Source organism: Rhincodon typus, chromosome 2, assembly GCF_021869965.1.
Source record: "Rhincodon typus isolate 14 chromosome 2, sRhiTyp1.1, whole genome shotgun sequence".
Classification (NCBI taxonomy): Eukaryota; Metazoa; Chordata; class Chondrichthyes; order Orectolobiformes; family Rhincodontidae; genus Rhincodon; species Rhincodon typus.
Genome location: NC_063333.1, coordinates 57965981 through 57990716, shown reverse-complemented (window position 1 = coordinate 57990716; position 24736 = coordinate 57965981). Strand labels below are relative to the sequence as shown.

At 38.7% G+C, this 24736-nt stretch overlaps 1 protein-coding gene across 1 annotated transcript in view; it reads right to left on the bottom strand.

The window, feature by feature from the left end:
- Positions 1-24736, bottom strand: part of LOC109913433 (contactin-associated protein-like 2) — a 1704267-nt gene that overhangs the window by 416012 nt on the left and 1263519 nt on the right. Inside the window, exon 14 of the mRNA XM_048610560.1 lies at positions 5823-5979. Coding sequence (XP_048466517.1) covers positions 5823-5979 — 157 coding nt within the window. The remainder of the gene's footprint in view (positions 1-5822; positions 5980-24736) is intronic.

Sequence of the window (24736 nt, the reverse complement as noted above, 5' to 3'; positions counted from 1 at the left end):
AGTTGAAAATTTTCCCTGATTACAAGTTCTTAAACATAAATGATGCTTAAATGCGTTAAAATTTAACTTTCCAGTCTCAAAGAAGAAATGTTCTGTTGTGAGTTTGATGGATTTTTTTAGGGCCTCACTGTTTACATTGATTCACATTGATTTGTATTTGGACATGTTCTAATGAGATTTGGTAGATTTTTGTGTGTAATTGGCATCACCAAATTGGTGTATTTTGGGTTGGGTTGCATTCACTGTCACAATACACTTTGAAGTTTTTGTTTTAAGTTTACTATGCATCTGTTTTTGCCTGGGTGAATTGAGGTTAAATACAGAGTAACGCATTTCTTCTTTCCATTCTTGGATTCACTCACTCCTATGCCGTAGATTATTCTGGTCTCGTCTATTTTCTGCATATGTTTATGATAGAACTTTGATCAACGAGCTTTCAGTAAATACAAGACTATCAATGTAGTTCATCCATTCAGATTCCATCACAGCTTGGATGCAACACCATGGGAAGGTAAGAGTTGACATTATAGCAGTATTCTACCAAATATAGCATCAAAGAACCCAACCAAACTAAGAACCGTCGGAGCAAAGGAAATTACGTCGAATAGAAGCAGTTCGCTAACACATAGGAAAATGATGACAGTTTCTGAAGGCTGATTACTGTTGGCCAGGATATTGTTGCAGGAATTCCTCAGGGCAGGATCTCCTTCAACTTTTTAATGACAAAGAATCCCTCCATAATACTGTAAGTTATTGGGCTCATTCCTGACAACTACAGGGAGTAAGTTCCATTCATAATTCTTTAAAAAACAACTTCTAGCCTACAGCAGGTTTACATTACATCTGTGAAGGAAAAGACAGGGAGGGTCACCGGACCCGAAATGTTAACTCTGTTTTTGTTCCTGATTTACAGCATCTGCAGTTTTTTTCGGTTTTTGAAAATATGTCTGTATTTGGACTGCAGTTAAAGTTACATTTTTGCCAGGCAGTGAGCAACTTCAACAAGAAAAAGCCTGACAACCTCTGCTAACCTTTAATGGAACCACCACAACTGAGATATCACTAGTAACACCCTGGGTTGTCCCTTCTAGTCAGAAGCTAAACTAGATCAAGCTAAACAGAACCAGCTACAATCAAAGATGGGAACCCTGTTTTCTTTTCATCTCCACATGATTAAATCCATATCAGGAGATCCTGCAGATGGCTGTACTCTCCTCCCTCTAATTGAAACATTAGCTGGCCATTACTTAGTATTAAGCCAGGAGAGTGGATGCACACTATGTGGCGAGCAAGACAAGCAAAACCCTATGAGGTTTCTTGAGAACTTCCTTGGTGTTCCTCATTCAAAGGTACTCAGTGTGTGATTGAGGGAGTTGGAGTTGTGAGGTTGGGGGTGCCCCTTGACAGCTATACCACTCCTGGCCCTCTAGCCAAAGCTCCCATGGCCATCATCCCAGTGTGGTCTGGGATTCAGGAATGGTAATAGCTCTTGGGTGCATGGTACTGATGGAAGAGATATTCATGTATAGAACTCAGCTGTATGTTGTGAGTAGTCTGCTCCATGTGAGATGATGGCTGGAGACGAGTATGGTTTATGGAATGCAGTGAGCAGTGAGGGCTGAAGAAAATAGTTTCAGTCTTCTCAATGTTTAACTTTAACCAGGATTCAATGTTGGAGAAGTGACCTGGCAATAAAAAGTGGAGGAATGGAGAGAGGTGGTGACAGGGATCTTCATGTCATCGGTGTATAGGTGCAACTGACACGTTTTTGGACAATGCCACTGAGTGGCAACATGTTGCTAAGCAACAGGAGTGTGCCAAAGATGAACCCTTGGAAGGGACTCTGATGGGTGGAGGAGGAAGAAGCTTCACTAACAATAATGGGAAGGTTATTGATAAAGTGAACCTGTATACCCCACTCAAATCTGTGAATACTGTTCTGAGCCGATAATAAGCGTTTGAACCTGGAACTCTGACCCAAGGCAACAGCCCTGATCTAAGGCCAAAATTCCGAAATGAACAGGTATCCCTGACTCAACCCTGTGATCTCAACCTAAGCCCAAATCCTCACCCAAGCCCATGCATCATCCCAAGCCTGTACCCCTGACCAGAGCCCAAATCTCTGACTTGAGTCTGTAACTTTGACCATGTTCATATTGCCAACTTGAGCCTGTAACATTGACCAGAGCCTGTATTTCTGATTCGAGTCTGTAACCCTGGTCTCATTAACCTGGTCACGTTCTAGGGGACATTGCTTCTAGACTGGGTCTGCAGCAGATAGTGCAGTAACCAACAAGAAGGAAAAGCATACTTGACCCCATCCTTACCGATCTGCCTGTTGCAGATGCATCTGTCTATGACAATATCAGGAAGAGTGACCACTGCACAATCCTTTTGGAGATAAAGTCCCATCTTGTGATCGTAACAAGGTCAGCCAGGTGAACTTCATAGCATATGAGTTCCCTGACAGGAGCTGTTAATCTGGTCCAACCAAGGACCCCTGGCTGACAGATATAAAGAAGACTGTCAGAGGGTCTGTTCACTCTGAGCGCTGACTTTGAGGAAGCTGGATCAGTGTCTCGGACTCTCCACATGTGTATAAAAGATGATGTCATACTGGCCTCTGTGGTGTTAGTTTACATCTTCACATTGATAATTCTAAATACTATGCTGTGTGGCAGTGTCACCGTGTTAAATGGGACACATTTCTAACAAATCTAGCAACTCAAAACTGTGCATCCAGGAGGCACTGTGGGCCATCAACAGCAGCAGAACTGTACTCCAGCGCAATCTGCAACCTCATGGTCCGGTCTATTCCTCACTCAACCACTACGATCAAGCCAGGAAATCAATGCTGGCTCAGTGGAGAGTGCAGGAGGACATGCAAGGAGCAGCACCAGGCATACCTGAAGATTAGATGCCAACCTGTTGAAGCCACCAAACAAGACTACCAAACATAAGCAAAAAGTTATAGAGAGAGCTAAGTGATCTCACAATCAACAAATCAGATCTAAGCTCTGCAGTCCAGCCACATCCTGCCATGAATGGTGGTGCACAGTTAAACAACTCACTGGAGGTGGAGGCTCCACAAATATCCCCATCCTCAGTGATAGGAGACTCAAGTACAGCAGTATAAAAGATAAGTTTGAAGCATTCACAGTAATCTCCAGCCAGAAGTGCCAGGTGGGCAATCCACTTCTACAGTGGTCCCCAACATTACAGATGCCAATCTCCAGCCAATTCAATTCACTCTGTGTGATATCAAGAAACATTCGGAGGCACTGGATACTGAAAAGGCTGTGGGCCTTGATAACATTCTGGAAAGGGTACTGAAGACTTGTGCTACAGAATGTGCTGCTCCCCTAGCCAAGCTGTTCAGTGCAGTTCCAACACTGGCATCGAGCTGAAATGTGGAAAACTGCCCAGATATGCCCTGCACATGAAAAGTAGGAAAAATCTAACCCAGCCAATTACCACCCCATCAGACTTCTCTCGAACGTCAGGTAGGTGATGGAAGGTGTCATCAACAGTGCTATCAAGCAGCACCTGCTCAGCAATAACCTGCTCAGTGACGCCCAGTTTGGGTTCCATCAGGGCCAATCAGCTCCTGACCTCTTTACAATCTTGCTTCAAACATGGATAAAAGAGCTGAATTCCAGTGGTGAGATGAGAGTGACACCCTTGGTATCAGGGTCACATTTGACTAATTGCACAGTAAGGAGCCCTAGCAAAACTGGAATCAATGGCAATCAGGGGGAAACGCTCCACTGATTGGAATCATATCTGATGTTTGTGACTGTTGGAGGTCAGTCATTTCAGCTGCAGGACATCTCTGCAGGAGTTCATCAGGGTAATGTTTTAGGCCCAACCATCTTCAGTTGATTCATTATTGACCTTCTCTCCATCATGTTCAGCACCATTCACAACAACAATGATGCTAAAGCAGTCCATGTCCAAATGCAACAAAACCCAGACAATATCCAAAAACTGAAAAGTAATATTTGCACTATATCAATGCCAGGAATGACATCTCCAATAACACATACAATGGCATTAACATTACTGAATCACCCCTTATCAACATCCTAGGGGTTACCATTTACCAGAGACTGAACTGGATTTGTGACTAAACACAGTGACTACAACAGCATATCAAAGGCTAGACTACTATATCGAGTAACTCACGCCTTGACTCCCCAAGCCTGAAAACCATCTACAAGGCTCAAGTCAGGAATATGATGGAATACTTCCCAATTGACTGGATAAGTGCACCTCCTACAACACTCAAGAAGCTTAACACCATTCAGGAGAAAATAGGCTCTTGACCAGTACCACATCAACAAACACTCACTCCCTCCACCACTGACGTTTAGCAGCAGCAGTGTGCACTACCCACAATGTGCAATGCAGAAATTCAGGAAAGATCCTTACAAAGAACATTTTAACCCATGACCACTATCACCCTGAAGGGCAAAAGCAGTAAATACAAGGGAAACCAGCATCTACAAGTTCCTATTCAAACCACCTAGCACCCTGACTTGGAAATATATTGCTGTTCTTTCAGTGCCGCGAGGTCAAAATCCTAGGATTCCCTTGTGGATCTACTTACAGCACTAGGATTGCAGTGGTTCCAGAGGCAGTTCACCACCACCTTGTCAAGGACAACTAGGGAGTGTAATAAAATGCAGGAGCAGGCAGCCGTGCCTACATTCTGTTAGTGAATTTAAAAAAAACAATATGAGACTCCAACTCCCACCCAGATCCATATCTCTAATCCAATCCCATATCCCCAATTTGATCTGTACCCTCAATCCAAGTTCTTAGCTATTCCCCAGGTTACAAGTGCGAGCTATCCTATAACCTGACATAAGCCAGCACCTTGACTCAAGCTCATCACCTAAGCTCAAGCCTGCAACTCTGAACTGAGCCCATTAGCCCGAATCAAGGTTTTTTCCCACAAACAAGCCTGCACCCTCAACTCAAGCTCTTAACCATCTCCCAAGCTCATAACTCTGATCAGGGCCCATATATCCAATCCAAGCCCATGTCTCTAACCCAAGCTTTCACTCTCACCTAGGTTTGTGTCTTTGACCCAAAGCTACAAACCACCTTGAGCCCATTCTCTAACATAAGGCTGTACTTCTATTGAAGCCCATATCCTGACTCAGATCTGTATTCTCAATAAAGCTTTTAACCATGTCTCAAGCTCATGACACTGACCTATAGCCCTCGCCCTGGTCAATAATTCTAACCCTAGCCCATGACCCGAGCCTCAGCCCATCGTCCAACCTAAGCTAATAATTATGACCTGAGCCTGTAGCTCTGAACTGAGCTCATAACTTCAATTCAAGCTTGTAACCCCATCGTAAGCCACTAAACCTGACCTGAACCTTGCAGTCCAAGCTTGTAACCACAACGCACATTAGTACCATGACTTTAGATAGTAAAGCTCGATCCAAGGCTGTACCCCGATTCCAATCCATAATGATGAGCCAGGTCTGTAATTCTCATGCCTAAACATAAGTCTCTATCCTGCGAGACTATATATGTCTGTCCACAGGAGGAAAAACATTTGAGGAAGATAAAAGAATTTCAACACCAATTCTTCAGATATTCACTTTTTCTTCAGCAATGAAACTCTTTTGAAAGACTCAATAACAAATCTGTGAAGAATCTCTCAGGCAGGGTGCATTTAGGATTTAATTCATATAGTTGATGTGAACATTTGCAAATTTCACATGTTAGAGCCATGAATTCTGCCGTCCATAAAATTACAAGTCATTGCTACAATATGATGCTTATAACGTGGTTAATTTACTCACCACTGTTTGGCATCAGCATCACAGTTACAGTAATACTTTGGATTGGTACAATTTCGCTCAATCCCACAAGCACACTTCTGTATTCCAGGGCCAGAACCTCCCCAGTAATAATGCTTCTCGTTTCCTCTTCCTATCCACCAAGTATATGGATTTCCAGCTGCAAATAAAACATAGCAAACACACTAAATTAATTTTGATAATTAACTGCTAAAGCCTTTTTCTAGCTGAAATATCTGTAAGAGTCTTACTGAGTTAGTATCAGAGAAAATAATTGTTTTTGCAAAGCTTGAATCAAACTTTGACTCCACAATTATCAGGTTACATTCAATGGAAGCAAGTATTTTGTATTATACATATCATGTAACATAGAAATGGCCAAATGCAACATTTCTAGACTGAGTGCCCAAATCTATGTTTTTAAGAGACACATGGAAAATACTTGGATGGAGGATTGCAAGATAACAGATAACTGAGAAGCTAGGATGCTTTGGAAATCTCTCCCTCCACAAAAAAAAAGTTTGAGGCTTGATCAGTTTGAAATTTTAAGATGGAATTTGCTAGATTTTCTTGGGCAAAGAATTAAGGATTGTAGAAGGCATATGAATGGAGTTAAAAAGCAGATCTAACATAATGATTGAACAGGCTTGAAAGGCTCAATGACCTGCTTCTGTTCCACATTTTCACAAACCCACAGGAGGAAACCTTTATGTACAGGAGCTGCAACAAATCAGAACTTGTGTGTCAGCTGAAAAATATCATAGTTCAGAGATTATTTTAAGGGGTAGAAATTTGATGTTACAAGAGGAATGCGATTCAAAGGCTAAGAAGAGCAGAATTGAAATAAACTTTTCTTGAAGCATGTGCAGACCTATTTATGAGTTCATTTTCCTTCTTCAATCCTCTATGCAGTTTTGAAAATTTTGGAAGTATCTGGAAAATGTAGCCAATGTTATGTTAAGAAGTGAGGCCTTATAACACTGATAGTTAAAAAAAGGGTGAGGTATTTAAAAACAATTGGCATAACTTGGATACTGTAACATGTATGACTGAAAAATGATGAAGCAATTGTTCATTACCTCATAGTGCTATTAATTAAGAATTGCATAGTGATAGCATGGCTAAATGTAATTGAAGAATCCAAAATGTATGGTGCGAAGCATTTTAAGCGATCGAGAAAGAATGTCCATTTATATACCATACCTTGTGAAATGTGAATTGCCTTACTGTTTATGAAGGTCACATCACAAAAGCCTGAAAAATAGCTTGCCTCAGTTTAAGGAGTTCTACCTTGACCCAGCTACCTCCTATGTCAATGGATTTGAGGCAGAAAAGACTAGTACCCCACAGGTTATTACATATTCATTAATAATTAGCTAGGGTTGGGTGCATATGTTTCATTACACTTTCATTACCCTGGAATGCAGCTAATACTATGGCATGAGTATGTTTGAAAGATTCACAGAGATATGATCTTGTTCAGATAATGTTGCTTCCATCTCACCAGTTGTGCTCAGAAACTTAATCAAATCAGTGAAAAAGTGAACTCGGAGTGTTTTCCAGTCTCACTACTATATGAATCGCTGATGCAACTCACAGCATAGAAAGGATATAACAGGTCTCATCAATAAGGTATTGCTAGGACAAATAATTTGTAACAGCAACAGCCCACTTTGGAGGGAATCACAAAATTTTTAACACTATTGTCATGTCAGCACACACTTCTATTACAAAAGAGAATTGAGCTAGGTATAAAACAAGTTACCAGTTTGCTATCATTCATTTTTTTGCCAGGTTATAAAACTTGAATTTACTCCCAACAAGGGAGTACTTTGACACACTCACCTCAGAACAGGGTCACACTCGGTGGATTGTGTCAGCAGCAGACATCATAGATCAAATGGGAACAGCAAAAAGGCTGGCAATGTTCAGCATGAAATGAAAACAACACTGACAAAGGTCTATGAGATCTTGCAGTGCTCCATTCAAATGTTAGCATTCTCTTTGCTGCAACAAATTACTTGCTTGAGCTGTTATATTAAGGAAGTCGAACAGAACTATGGAGTAAGAAAGCCACAAGAAGAACCATGTACAAGTATTGATACGTTGAATTTCAGTTTGTGAATGACAGCTTCATTTCCCTGTTGGAAGGGTCCAATCTGTAATCCTTAAGTCATGTGCCAATGTTATATGAACAATAATTTTCTTGTCAGGATTTAAAACTATTGCTGCATATATGAAATACCTGCTCACCAGCTCAAAGAGCCATTTCTGATGGGAATTAAATAATAAAATCTATCCACCTTCCTTCTTGAATTTCTTGCAATAAAAGAAAATGTGAATCTAAACATGATGGTAATAAAATTCTTTACTTGCTTTCGAATGACAAAGGAGAACAGTGATTGACTGGTTCTTCTGTAAAACATTTAATTCATGTGAATTTGCAACTGAATTTCGTGTCACGAACAACATTCTCTTCCGAGTAACTGTTTGTTATATGATATCAAGTTTTACTTATCAATATTGCATTCAGATTGTATAATATGGGAAATTGTCAAATTTCCCATATTATACTATATTTGCATAATAGTATTACCTCATTTGTTAAGCAGTAGAATTTTGTAAAATAACTGACGGATGCCTCTGGCTTTGATACAACGAGTTCAGAGCCTCATTGCTGTTGAGGAAGAGGCCATGGCCCAGATTATTGACTATAATTATACTGTGATTATCCATTTTAAAGGGAAACCTTGTTTTGGAATAAAAGATAGTTATATGTAAATTTGTCCAACTCATTTCCAATGAATTGCTTCGTTGATAACCAACTCCTTTACCTAGACTAACTGTGCTAACAGAATGAATGGATTATTAGATGAAATGTCCTGCTGCTTATGATTTTATTAAATATTTACTAAATCTTTTTCAGATGAAACTAGCTTCTTCACATGGATACCACTTAGCCAATGTCAAAGTAATTTGTGTTTTGATAGATTGAAACATAAGGTCTACTGACGAAATCAGATTCTCTTAGGTGTCCCATTACACTGTACATAAAAGATTAAGCTGTGAAGTTTCTTATGTCAGTGTTTGCCACATGGTTAGTATAATCACAATAGGTACAGATAAATAAAGAAACAATTGGACTCTGCTATTATGATGCACTGATTTTAAACGTGTGAAGAACATAAGGAAGAGGAACAGGAGTAGACAGTAAGGCTCCTTGAGCCTGCTCTGGCATTTCATAAGATTGTGGCGAATCAGATCATTGAAATCACAGAAAATGTATAACACAGAAGGAGTTCGCTCAGATCACTGTATCCGTCTTTCTGGCTTCAGCTTCATTTTTTTTTCTATTCCCCATCACCTTTGAAGTACTTGTGACTCAAAAACCTGTTCATCTTAGTCTGAATCTATTTAATGAATCAGTCCTCACTACTCTCTGCCAAAGATTCAAGGATCTTTAAGAGAAAAATTCCTCTTTTTCATTTTAAACAAATAAATTCTAATTTTAAAACTATATCCTGTTGTCCTACTTTCCCCAATGAGGGTAAACATCTTAGCAACTACTCTCTCCAACGATATGTTTCCATGAGGTTCTTTCTTATCTTTCTCAACTCAAATAAGTATCAGCTCAATCTATGCCACCTTTCCTCATAAAACAACTCCTCTATGCCAGGTAGCAATCTCAAGAACCTTTTCAGGAAAACCAAAACTATATGCAGTACTCTGGGTGTGGTCTCACGAGTGTCCTGTCCAGTTGCAGCAAGACTTCCCTGCTTCTTTAATTCATCCCCCTTGCGATTAACAAGCTATTTGCCTTCCAAATCACCTGTCAAACCTGCATATTGTTCTTTTGTAACTCATGTGCATAGACTTCCAGATCTCTTCCTCGAACTGCCTGTCTCAATTTAAATATTGTTTTGGTTTTCAATCTTTCTACCGAAGTGGATCATCTCACGTTTTCCAAATCTGTCAACTGTGTTGCCTACTTGTTTAACCTATCTATGTCCCTTGGCAAACACTTTGAATCATCCTGACTACCTGCCTTCCTGCATATCTTTGTATTGTTAAAATACAAAGGCAAGGAGGAGTGAAGTGGTGATTTTCTTTTTAACACTCTCAATTCTTGCCAAGAAATATTTTAAATTATTTTTAGTAAGTAGCCATATCACACTTCAATTAAAACATTGTACTTTTCAAAATTAAGGAACCAATTTCAAGTTTTTCTTGCGTTGAAGAAAAGAGAATTTTATTATTTACTAACTTAGAATCAAATTATAGAATGTGATATCTAGCACACAAAAAAGGTATAATGTTTAGTAAAATAGAGAATGTCAAGGATTACAGAAAGATAAAGAATGTACAGTTTAAGACATTTTTAGAGTCCTTCAGTTGTTATAACCTGAGGTCACAATTGCTTAATGGATATCTTATCCTCAGCAGTGGTGAAATCTGTAAATATTCATGAGTTCTCAATGAATAGATGTTTATCCAATTTATTTTATCACTGGGTACTGTTTATTGAGAGGCTGTGTGATGTAGTCAGGGAGAAATAGAGAGTTTTCCAGTTCTGTCTTACAAATCCTTTTCTCGCCTGCTCTACTAAGCATTATCAAACTATGTCTGTTTGTTTTCAAGTCTGGCTCAATTGTCTATTTGAGCTGGATTAAGTGAGTAACCCTTTAATGTCTAGTATGAGTAATTTCTCATGCAAGTATAAATTAAAGCATGTCCTCCACATCTTTAGAAAACTATGGCAATTTTATTTGGATAATTTAGTTTCTTCCACATTAGTTTCCTGAACTTGCCTTAATCTGTGGTCAGGTGGTTGCTGTAGCCATTTTAAGTCCATGTTTTTTCCTTTTAAAAACATTTTTGTCCATAACAGTCTAAGGTATTAAAATTAGATGATGGAAGTTGAAATTGATATTCTGTATTTTACCACTAATGTGGTAGTATCATCAACAAATTTTGCTATAATATGCTTGGTCCCTTCATCTAGAATATTAATACTGTGGCATAGACACTGATCCCACTATCGAGTTTCCCAACTTGAAAATGACGCATTTATCCTAATCCCTACTCTTGCTGACTGGCCAATCCTCCATTCATGCTAATATATTGCCATCAGCACCATAAGCTCTTATTTCTTTAGTAACCTTTAATGGTGTTGTGATATTGAATGCCTTTTGAAAATCTAACTGCACCATGTCCAATGGTTCCCCTTCATTCACCCTACTCATTGCATCCTGAAATAAACTCAAGCAATATTTCAAACAACATGTTCTTTCCATAAAATGTTCTTGTCTTTTTTGAATTTATAATAGCTTTTAACTATCCTGCTGTTGCTTTATTAATAAAAGATTCCAGCATTTTCCAAATGTCAAGTATTAGGATAACTGATGAATGGCTTCCTGATTTTTGTCCTTCTTCTTTCATGAGTAGGAATGTTATATTTTAGGTTTTCCAATCTTCTGGGATCTTTGCAGAACACTGGCAATTTTAGAAGATTATAAACAACACATCCATTATCTCTGCAGCTGTTTCTTTTAAGACCCAATGTTGGAATTTATGAGGAACAGTCTTTATTGGTAAGGCCATCGATTATTGTCCATCTGTAATTATCCATGCGAAGGTGGTGGTAAGTCATTTTTTGAACCACTGCAGTCCATATGATGTAGAACTGTATGGCTTGTTAAGTCATTTTTGAGGGCAGTTAAGAATCAACAGTGTTGTGTGGGATGAAATAACATAAGATTCAAACCAGGTAAGGATGACTGATGGTTTTCCTGGAAAAATATTGATGCACCATGTGGGATCTAATTAAAATCTTTTAGCTTTGTGGTCACCATTACTGATGCTACCTATTTATTATAGACTTAATTATTCATATTGCAGCTGCATTTGATAATTTTGTGTGGCCATGCTAGAGTGGAGATGCTTGGACTATAATCCTATCAATCATGTTTGGAGATTGTACTGTTGTCCAATTGATTTTATTAACACAATTCTGTAGTAACTATCCTCCACAGACTTTATTTTTCAGAAAAAAATATCAATTTTTATTTTGTAACAACCTTTCACTCATTGGATTTTGCAGAAAAAACTATCAACTTGTATTATATTGCTACTAACAATTTACTGCAATATGCTGAAAAAAGACCTTGCTGTACTTAGGACATTCTATTTCTTTTAGTTGCAATCATAATTTCAGAGGTCGTGTAAGTTAAATAACAAGTGCTTCCCAAACTCCAACTCACTGACTGATATGGCGGTGTCAATTTTCATCCTAATGCCTAATCTTGGAATACTGGCACGAATGAAAACTTGAAAAAAAAATTCACATGCCAGCACAAGTATTCTTGACTTTAAAAAGCATAAGTTTCAACCTCTCATCTTTAGCCCCCCAAAAAAGAGAGGTACTTTAAATTTATCTGCATATAATCATCCCAAAAAGATATTGCAAATTCACTGTAGTATTCAGTATTGAAGTAAATAAATATAATTTGATAGCCATTAGGGAGACATGGCTGTGGGGTGAGAAGGATTGGGTACTGAATGTTGACAGCTATATAATTTTCAAGAGGAATAGGAAACTAGGTAGAGAGATCTCCATGTTCTGCTGCATGATTCAAAAAATGCTACTATGTATGTACAGCACATAATCAAGAAAGCTAGTGCTTTGTTATTCTTTATTACAAGAGGAATTGAATGTAAAAGTAGGGCTGTTAAGCTTCAGTAATACGGGGCATTGATGAGACTATGTCTCAAATATTGTGCAGTTTTCATCTGTGGATAACAAATAACAATAACAGTCAACAACAAGGAGGCATAATTTTAAGGTGAAAGGAAGGAGATTTAGAGGGATTTGAGTAAATTTGTTTTCACCCAGAGAGTGGTAGGTATCTGGAATACATTGCCTAGGAGGGTATTTGAGGACGGAAACCTCACAATCTTTTAGTGGTACTTGGATGAGCACTTACGATATCATTCCATTCAAGGCTATGGGTTAAGTGCTGGAAAGTGAGACTAATATAGCTGTAAAGGAGGTTTTGTCAGTGCAAACTCAATGGACCGAAGGGCCCTTTCTGTACTGTATGACTCGACGATTCTACCAGATTCATAATTGGAATGAGTAGGTTGTGCTTTGAGGATAGGTTAGACAGACTGGGCTGTTTACATCTGAGTTTAGACGAGTGTTGGGTGACTTTATTAAAGTGCATAAGATCCTGAAAAGTCTTGGCAAGGTGAATGTGGATAGAATGTTTCCTCTTAGGAGGCACTGTTTTAAGAATGGGGATCAACTTTTGGATTAAGGTGAGGAGACTCTTTTTTTTAAACTGTGACTTTGTTCTGTGACTTTGGAACTTTCTGTCCCTGAAGCTGGTAGAGGCATGGTCATTAAATTTCTTTTAAATTGAAATAGATTGATTCCCTTGCCTCAACAGAATCTAAAGGATGGATGGGAATGTGAAGTTTAAAAAATAAAATGATTAGCCATGATCTTATTAAATGTCAAAGTAGGTTTTGAGATGCTGAATGGTTTGTTTTTGCTCCTATTCATATGTTCACATTATTGTAACATTGAAATTTTTGACGCATTATCAGGCTGTCAATTAATTCACTAGATTAACTGTTTAATTATTTCTCCAAAGACAGTAAAGGATTTTCCACATGGTTCTTAATTGGTGAAATTGAATTATTGCTGAATTGAAGAACCTAATCAATTAATTACAATGTACAGTAAATCCGGCTATAACTTAGTCTGAATTTCTGCTTGAAATTATAATTGGACAAGGATCTACTTTAGTAGAGATGAAACATGATGCATCTCTTATTTATTAAACAAAACACAATTTACATGCAACAAGTTTACATCAGTAGGAGCACCCTGAAAGGAACTTATTTCACCCAACTCAATGGAACTTTCATGTAAATTATGGGAGAAAATTGAAATATTTGCCCTTGTACTTGAAATAGAAAACTTAACTGATCACAATAAACCTATAATGTCGTGCGTTCCTACTTACATGAGTATTGTTGCCAATTGCTGACCAACTTTGATGACAGTGTTGTAATGTAAATGAGGAAATCATTTAAAGAGTCACCGATGGTACAGCACTAATGGTGGGAATCATAAATACTGTTTCTGGCAGCAATGACAGGATGTCACAGGCCAATTGAACACTTCTGTTACCTGTATAGTCGAGATTGCTTCTTTTACTTCTTCTTATCCAGTGCAAAGCATAGATACCAATGTTTGTGCTTAGTATTTGCAGCATAGATGTGTCCTGTCTTGCACATTTGCCACAAATCAACTATGCAACATAAAGTGATATGAGCCGTAAAGCTACAATTTGTTATGGATTGCCAAATCATATGTACATTGCACTACTCATGTTTTTGAAAGAACTTCTGTTGGTTTACTTGCAAAGTGTGGGAATTTCCAGCTAAGCAGCATGACGGCCAATGAGGTGACATTACCAAATGATCAAAAAAAGAGCTGCAATTAGAAATCAGCAAAGTATATGAAATCACACAGTTGTCGAGATCTCTCGGTCAGCGGGGTGGCATGGTAACACAGGTTTGTGCATGGTGAGCATTACTGGGGCTAACCATTGTGAGGGGCTAAACAATGTCAGAATGAGGGCAAACTGTGTTGGTGGTCCCCTTGTTCGTGAGTACTTTGATATTCCATTTGATTTGCAGGCTCGACAGGCTGAAATGGCTACTCCTGTTCCAATGTTCCTAATTCATTTTAAATACTTAGGGCCGGACTAAGAAATTTGCAGATGATGCCAAAAGTGCTTGTGTGGTTGGTAGTCAGGAAAAAAGGTGGAGCTGAAGCAATCAGTAGACCACAGTGTCAGGTTGACAGACATATGGCCAATCAGAGTTATCTCAAGAAGCATGAGCTTGCCAAGCTTAGGCTGCTCTAGGAACATGGATTCCAAAAGATGGAAGTCCCACTCATTGAGAGTTTCCAAACCACCAGAGTTACAACATCAATTGAGGTCTAAGATCAGGATTTGAACTAGACCATAGATAAATGAGGGGCTTGCATGCTGGGACCACAGGGGAAGAGTGGGTAGGGGCATCAGTGTGCCTCTCAGAAGGCCTCTGCCCTTCTCAATCTGGTTCCCCTTGATAAAGCACAAACTATCTTTGAACTGTGGAAGCCATAGTTCTCCCCCACCATAGGCTGATTTGCCATGCTCCCCACAACGTTAACACATCATCTGCCACTGGGTTAATACTATCATGACCAGGCACAAGATGAACATCAATTGGCAGTAGTACAGGAAGGCCATTCACGAGCCTTCCTACCACACTTGTAAACAAGGTGAAAGCAATAAGGTGGCGAGCGAAACAGCCACCACGCCATTGTCCCATTACCAAACACAGGAGAGTGCTTTAATTTGTGCTCTGGGTATATTTATGACAGCAATTTATAGATTTTTAGTTACTAAGTAAATTAAGAAATATGGAGAAACAGTGGAAGGTAGAGTAAAGACAAAAGTTAGCCATTAGCAATGATCCAAATGGCCTTTTCCTGTTTCTTTTGTTCTTATGTGGCAGATATACATGGTATATATATGGTAAAATATGAGATGTTGCAGATTTTGAGGAAAACAATGCAAAAAGGCTTGTCAGATAATAAAAGTTGGGAACTAAAGGAGAGATCTAGATGTACAAGTACATGAACACTTGAAAGTGTATGCTAATAGATTCAGTATTTAATAAATGAAAAAAACATTTTGTTGATAACTCAGCTTTAGTGTGAGCAGAAAACTGATGGTATGAGAAATGTTGTTTTATATATATACACAGGCTGAATTTCCTTTGCATCGAAATCAAAGTAGGATTCAATATAATTTCCACATTCATAGCTTTGACATCCTTTTCTATTCACTAAATATGATCAGCATTCTACTCAGAATCCTTTTCAAATAATTACACATCCAACTCAGTATTATTGATTTGTATCCAAAAGTAATTTCTCTGAAGTGTATTCCGTTATCTGAATTCAAATTTCCTTCACTCATAATCGGTCAGCATTTCGCTGCAGTAAGTGTAGAAGAAACTCTTTCAAATGTTTGTCAGATTTATCAATTTTTAATATCACTGGTTATATAGTGCAATTGTAATTAACATATTGCTTCAATAATAGAGTAAAATTAAAAATTAACAGTTCCTGATTATAACTTTAATAATTAAACTTCAGTATAATTTTGTATCAATAATAACAGAATAAAAATCTATCTTTCTTATAAGTTTTTTATTTTAAACTGTAAAATTTTTCACAAATGCAAATAAATTACTGCAGTAAATAGAATTTATTTTTCTGTAACTCCTCCCAGCTTATCTTCCTTTATTCACATCTATTTAGCTTTCTCTTTCAATCCCTTTTTCTGTTCCTTTTGCTGGACACATATCATATTCTTTCACTTTTGACATCTCTAAATTTACAAGTGTAAGGGCCAGATATTTATAGTCCCAATTGTCAAGCTTTTGGGTGAAAAGGGGTGAACTGACTCCCCTTTATTTATACTTATAGCCCTTTAGTTGGTGGTGATAAGGTTAATTTACAAAGGATCCCTCCTTTGTGGATATATTTATTCCAAATTAAATGGATTTAAGTTTTAAAGGAATCAACTTATCCAGCCTTGTTTGAGTTAACAAAAGACTGAGTACATTAGTTACTACACATGAGAAGAAATAATAACACAGCACAAATACACAGATGAGGAGTGAATCCAAAAGTGATAAAAGTTAAAAGATGAACAAATAAATCTTTATGGGTCAATTATAATGAAAAAATAGTGAAAAGTTGATAGCTGAATAGTTGATTTCAGCGTTCTTGGCTTTGCAGTTTTGTTGAAATTCCTTTGACCTGTTTCGTCTTGATGGTATTGGTCGGCAGCAGTCAGAACAAGAGAATCTTCCTTTTGTCCTTTCCTTTGGATTGGCTTGTTAGCCAGATGGCTACTAGCACTCAGAGTGAGAGGGAGTCATTTCCCTGCAATGTGGGGGCCTAGTTCAATGGTTTTTTGGCTACAAAATTCACAGTACTTTAGTGCTCAAACCCAGGCTAGTACACACAGTATCTCAACTCATTAGCACACATTCTTTCGCTATCATATACAGATCAAAGTTGAATTGGCTTTTAACCTCTGTTCCTGTACATTTTTCAAAGGGGAAGACGCAAAATATGTCTCTTGTCTAGACCGTTGTCTTTTCTCAAATCATATTCACAGTTTGAGATGACTCTCAGCAGACTTTAGTTCAGGTTGCAAGTGCATGTATTCCTTTTGAGTCTATTCCTTTGAAGATTCCTTTGTATCTCATCAGGTGTGACATTTCAAGATATCACTCCTCTCCAGAAAGTGACTGAATTTATGTTTGCAGTCATCATTGTGCTATACATCCATCGGTGATCTGAGGTTATGATCTGTGGGCATGACACACTGCACTCGCTGTCTGTGCTGCTAACCAGAACAGCTTTGTATGATTGATCCCCAGAAATGTCCTGGAACACATGTGAAAGTTCCTATCTGTGGCAGCTAGGCTGTCTAAAACTAGCAACGTGGGAGTTTGGATCCACTTTGAGGGTGTCTCAGCAGGTTATTTTGGAGATTTCTAAACATTATGATGAATTTTTACATCTGTCACTTGTCCTAGCAAAACAAAAAATGCCCTGAAAGACGCAAGATATGCAAATTTGCCATTCAATTTTATTCTTCACTTTAAGTAGTACTAAATTATTTCAGTTTGGCCCTGGGTTGCCAAAGGAGGTGCAGAAGTCACCATTAAACTAATACTAAAATAGGTAGCATCTCAACTGCTTACCTTTGGACAACTCTGCCCATGCTGTTCTCTTTAGGCTAACAGAGATCCAATATGATTGTAATTACTGATGTAGCCACTATTTTTACAGTGGTGGGTTGTGTGTTGTGCTTGTTCCTGTCTTTGAGAGGTGGCACCTCTTTATAAATATTTTAATCAAGTTTCTACAGTACAGTTAAGAGTCTAATTCAAATTTAATTATTCCCCATCAAATTTATAAGGGCTCAAGAAACCTTGCACTAAAATAGAGAGAAGCAGAAGCCAAGTATTATTTTAGAGCACTGCTTGTGGGCTTAGTTAGTGCATTAAGTAAGCCTCATGCTGACTACAGCCTCTTACCACTGTTGCTATCTGTCAAACTCAGCAGGATCTAAGATCCCAAGCCTTCTGCTCTATAATCTGTAAACTTTGCCTCCATCTTAAACCTGTGAACCTACTCAAATGCCAGGTCTATCCGTTACAGCAAACTTCCATATCCTTGGGATGTCTGGGTTTCCCCAGTTCTGCCTCCTTCCTCGAACAAATACAGAGATTCACATCTCAAGTGAAGTGGGGTTTGTCATACCAAGGTACAAGCAGTTCTAATACTGTCTACAAATGAAGTTTGTAGAGTTATGTATTGATGGGACCTGTGACAAATATGAAAAAATTTCTATTTTCTTCAGGCTAATGGTGTCTCTTGTAGACAGCAACAATATATGAAAGTGTAATGAAAAACATCTCCTCCCTCAGCATATACCTCAATGTAGGCTTTTGTCAAATACTTCATGATTTTATTGCTATGAACACAATAATTATAACATTGATCGATCTAATTTTATAAGCCAAGTAATGACTCTTGAGAATTTACTGTTGTCTTCTGACTTCAAGTTGGCTAATTTTATAAATGTAGGTAAAAGATTTGAAAACATCAATTGGGCAACACTACGGAGCAGGGCTTTTGATGCTCAAGAGAAATGGGTAAACCATTTTAAAAGAAAAGGAAGCCAAGTATTTGAAAATCACACTCAACATAACAACAGCTAGACATATACAGAGACAAATTAAACTTACCAAGAACACATCTGAAGATAGAATCTTAGAATCCCTACAGAGCATATAAAAGCCATTTGGCCCAACAGGTATATAACCCATTCCTCTGAAGGGCATCCCACCTAATTCCAGCGCCCCATCCTATCCCCATAACCCTGCATTTCCCATGGCTAATCTACATCACTGGAAGCTATGGACAATTTAGCCTGAACAATCCACTTAAACTGCATATCTATTGACTGTGGGAGGAAACTGGAGCACCCAACAGAAACACACACAGACACGGGAGAACATGCAAACTCCACGCAGACAGTCACCCAAGGCTGGAATTGAACCCCGGTCCCTGGCGCTGTGAAGTAGCAGCGTTAACCACTGAGGCACTGTGCCCCGCTAATGAAGTTGGAATAAGATGGAATATATATATATATTATACATAATATATATGTATTATATATATAGAATAGAGACTAATATTATGGATTATTAAGATAAACTAAAACAGCTATCAAAACAGGTTAGAGGCTAACAGGCAATAAGTTCTGCAACATTGGTGGAAGTTCTTTTTTCAAAGTCCAAGCACTTCTATATATATATATATGTATATAAAGAATATAAAAAGCTATTGAAGTATGGCTAAGGACAGATCAAAATTGACTCCTATAGTAAGAAAGTCGCCATAGTCCTATTGGACTGTAGGGCTGCTCTCCGAACTCAGAGAGACAACTGGCAGTAGTTTGACCTGAGGGTCACCAGGCCTCAGGTTGGGGAAAAGTTAAGAAGGTGCATCCTACGTGGTAATCTCAGCTAGTGCGGGAAATGAACCCACACTGTTGGCAGCACATTGCATTACCAACCAGCTGTCCAGCCAATTATTCCTAAAGTGAGGCAACAATGTAAAACAATGGTTTTGCATCAGTCATTATTTCTGTGGATAATGTTCAACTATCCAATGGTGAATTATGCAGTAGACAAGAAAATAGCATTATTAAAATCATCTGAGGGTATAATTTCAAATAGAATAAGAAACCTAGCAGTAGATTGTGTGCCATATCTACAAGACATGAGGGTGATTGAAAATGTAGGATATGTGCTTTCAGGTCCCTTGTCCTGTCCTTTAATAGCTCATTAGTACCTGGTATTGTTTCCTTAGATTAAGGGGAATGTCATGTAGTTCATATTTTCAAAAAAAGATGACAGTGAGATCCAGGTAATTATAAACCCATTAGGCTGACATCAGTTACAGGTAAAATGCCTGAACAGACATGAGATGCTTTTTATGAGAGAGAAGGAAGCATTAAAGATACTCATTATGAGCTCTGGAAAAGAAAGTCATGTCCTACTAATTAGATTTCTTTTGAGGAAGGTTAATGGATGGAAGTTTCCTAGGAGATATTGTCTACAATGATTTACAGAAAGCCTTTAAAAAAGAATTCACAGGAACTTACATTATGAAACAGAATCATGTGGTATCAGTGGAACCTTGCTGCCATGAATTAAGAATTGGCTCTATTACAGTGTACAGAAAGTTAATTAACCTCTGACTAGATCTGCCTGGAGGCCAGTTACTATATATGTCCTGCAGGAAGTGGATTAGGGCAATTGTATTTTTATAAGTGACTTAGACATGGGTGATGACCAATTACTTACAGGTTCATGGATGATGTAGAACTTTATTTTGGTGTTAGGATTACACAAGGGAATAAATTTTTATAAGCAAATCCAGATGTGCTGGAGGAATTGGTATTTTTCTGATATATAGTGTGTGAGTTTGCTAAAATACTTTGGGTGGGAAGGAGCTTTCAGGGCCCGAAGATACAATCTATGCTGAAACATCAATTAATGGTAGCTGCCATCTTGATAAAGGAGTTCAAACTTGCACCAGGAACAGCTGCCCACCTGATCATCAAGCAACTAAATTTGACTTAAATTGCATGATAGTGCTCAGTAAAGAGGCTGCATGCTGTTCTGCTGTCTAGCACTTGACTTATTTCTCTCCTAATACTGACCAGTCAGTTGGGAGTAAAACTGGGCACTGAACAGATTTTGAGTGTTAATTGATGGTATTTCACTATTATCTGTTGACATGCTGCGGGACATTTGAAGAGGTCTTTCAACACAGACCAGGAGACTTTGTTGAGACTTTATCAGCACTTTATCAACATTCTGGAAGTTATCTGAGGACCTCACTTAAAAATAAAGAATGTTAGGCTGCATTAACTTCTGGGTTACCTCCTTGGGCATACAAGAAGAAATAGTGTGCTTGATCATTTACATCTGCACGAAAAGGGCCTCTTGGTCAGAAGAAGGACATGGATCCAAACAAAACAGCATCAGAAAGGAATCACAGGATGTGGAGGCAGACACCATCTCATTGCACGTACAGGACACCCCTCTCGGCCTTTTCCACCAGGCTGCTTAGTGTTACAACTGAGAGCCCACAAGCCAATCTAAAACCTGCAACAGACACACTGAACACCATCAGTCGCCGTAAGTGCTTGGTGTCCATCTGTACAACTTCAGGAAAATCCCTGGTTTGCTAAACTGGCTGGTGTCTCGATTAGCACCTTCACGCAATGTCAATTTACGGTGATTAGCACTTCGACTTACAATTGGATGCAAAAATCAATTTTAAACAGGCATGTCTTATTAGTGTAATATCCACTTAGCACTCAAACTCAAAGTATTGCAGATGGTGGAAATCTGAAATACAAACAGAAAGTGCTGGAGAAACTCAGCAGTTCTGGCAGCATCTGTGTAGAATGAAAAAAAGTTAATATTCTAAGTTGGATATGACTGTTCAGAGATCATTTAGCATCTGTTCTATTTCTTCACCAAACTTTTCTCTTGGGTATTTGACCTTGATACATTCACTGTTATCCGTTCACTATCTGGGTACCAAGAATACATATATGTTCCATGGAACAGAATTGAAATCAATTAAGAAAGCAACAAAATTCTGGTACCATAGATCATAACATACAAAAGCTTCATGATCACTGCTGAGTAGCTATAACTAAGCAGAAAGGGTTCTGTGTTATTATCAGAACTATTCAATATAAAACAAAGCATGTTATTTTATCCTTGCACTAGACCTTGGTGAGACCAGATTTAGATTATTGTGTCTTGTTCTCCCCTTCTTGTATGATGAATACTATAGTAGCTATACAAAATGTTCATTGGTAGGCTGCAAGCACAATTTCAGGCTTAAAAAAACCTTTCTTATTTGGAGAAACCTAAAGTCCTTAGCAAAGTGGATTCTAATATTGAAGGATTATATTCCTATTTGTAAATTATTTTACTTTTATAAAATTATACAGTAATAGAGCAGAATAGCTACAGAACACAAATTGGCCATTAGGCCCATTGTGTCTATGCTCGCTTGATGCATTAGCAACTCAGCTAGTCCCAAATAGGTTAAGGAATTCACACACATAAATTCTGCAATTATATGTAATGGTTTTGGAAAAACTGAGATTTATCCAATCATTCTCTGAAACTTTGCAGCTACCCTGGTCCACAAAATGTGTTTTTGAAAGGATGTTCATCACTCAAAGTAATGAAAGATTATCTGGTGGTTTGGATTTCGCAAACTGTTTTTAAAAGTGGCATCTTCATCTGGTCCTATGTTATTCTACTTTATAAGAGCCGTCATTAAAATTGTGACATAAAGAAATCACAAGATCTACAGCTTATTTTATTTGATTTTATTTCTAAAAACTTTGTGCCAAATGCACTCTCCCCTCCCCTGGACATTTTTGGTAGGTTATTGTTTCACAGTCTGTTTTCTCTCCAGTAATTTGCCCATGGAATCATTATTTCTAATTGTGTGCTTCAAAGGGAATATTGTCAAGCTGTTAAACTGTACTTGGAGGAATATTCGAGGCAAACTTTCTGTCTTTTTGGAGTTGTGCATAGTCAGGCAAGTGGAAACTTTTCTATAGCACTCCTGACCTGTGCCTTGTGGATGATGGACAGACTTCTGCAGAACTGGGAGATGAACATCTCATTACAGTATTCACAGCCTCTGACCTTGTTTTTATAGCCACAGGGATATGAAGGTGCCAGTGTTGGAATGGGATGGGCAAAGTCAGAAGTCACACAACACCAGATCATAGCCCAACAAGTTTATTTTAAATCACAAGCTTTCGGAGCATAGCCCCTTCATCAGGTGACTTGACAAAAAGGCTACGCTCCAAAAGCTTGAGATTTCAAATAAACCTGTTGGACTAGAACCTGATGTCGTGTGACTTCTGACTTTATAGTCACAGTGTTATCAGATTAGACTTGTTAAGTTTTTGATCACTTGTTGGTCCCAGGATGTTGACAGTGGGAAAATTTTAGCCATGGTAATATCAGTAAGCTTTGCACGGTCAGAAAGGAGAGATCCCATCCAGAGTGAGGTACAGCCCATGTGAGTATATAGTTCGGGGAATTTGGTGCTGCGGGGAAGCGATGAGTTTTGTTCGGTTTTTTGGCTGATAGTTTGTAAATTTTTTTTAAACAGGACAAATTGAAGCCCAGGATCAGGGGCCTATCCCAAAAGAGTGACATCATAGGTAAATCTGAAATTCACTGGCTTGTGATAGTTAATAATTTGACTGTCTATTATAGGTTACTTTCAGATTGGAGGTAAGCAGGGGAGATACTTGTATGCTACAAATGGAAAGACCGTTCAAAACTTCTAAAAATCAAATTAAGAACCAAGTGAACAAAATAGAGCTGCAAGGGCCAGGCAATGTGTTGTAACTGCATGATATGGGAGCTGGTGGACCACACTGGAGTTCATAGTGACCACATCGGTAGCAAGAGTTGGTTGCTTGAGGAACTCGACTCAGGGTTGACAAGCTGAGTTTTGAATACTGCGACACATCAGAGACAGGGAGAGGAGTTACCTGGATGCTGTGTTTCAGGAAGCAGCCACCCCCTTAGATTAGCTATATCAAATTCAGTGTTCAGGGACAGGAGGGTGTGACTACCAGCAAGCTCAGTAGAGAGATCCAGGAGGTCATGCTGAAGGAGACTCAGCATTTGAGCTTATCTAACAGGTTTAAGATTATTGTTTTTGTGTGTGGATGAGAGTGGGTACTGTAGGGAGGATGAGCAAACTGACTACAGAACTGTGGTACAGGGAGCCATTCAAGAGGGGGAGAAAAGAGAAATGTATTTGTAATTGGGGATAGTATAGACAGGTGAATAAACACTCTTCTCTATGGCCAGGATTGAGAGTCATAAAGGCTGTGTTGCCTGCCTGGTGCGTGGGTTCAGGATTTCTCATTTGGGCTGCAGGAGAGTTTGAGGTTGGAGTGGAAAGATCCAGTTGTCATGGTCCACGTAGGTACCGACAATACAATTAAAAAGAGGAAAGAGGTTCTGCTGAGGGAATATGAGTAGCTAAGGGCAAAATTAAAAAGCAGAGCCAAAAAGCTCTGTATTATTACCTGAACCCCAACAAGCAAATTTGCACAGGGTCAACAAGATTTTTCAGGTAAACGTGTGGCTCAAAGATAAGTGTGCGAAATGGGTTCAAATTCCTGGGATATTGGCACCAGTGCTGGGGAAGGAGGAAGCTGTTCTAATGGGACTCGGGTCCTCCTGAATCATTCTGGGACCTGAGTCCAGGCGAATCGCAGAACTAGGGCTGTGGATATGGCTTTAAACTTTCTACCTGTGGGGCCAGTGAAGTTGTATGAAAAATTATGGATGTAGTTAAAGGGGGAGGACTCAGACATTACAAAAGTTCCCAGAACAAGTAATAGGTCAGAGATTATGGAAAGGGTCAGGAGTCTAACTTCACGTACAGCAGATGAGGGGTCAATTAAGAGAATGGTGCAGTAAATACAGGACTGACTGTATGAAACAAGGTAAAAGAGCTTGTAACACAAATTGAAATTGGTGGGTATGATGTTGTGGGTATCACTGAGACATGGCTACAAGGAGATCAGAGCTTGGAACTAAATATCCAAGGATACACGTTGTACCAAAATGACAGGTGGATAGGAGGGGGTTGGGGGTTGGTTGCCTTATTATTAAGAAATGAT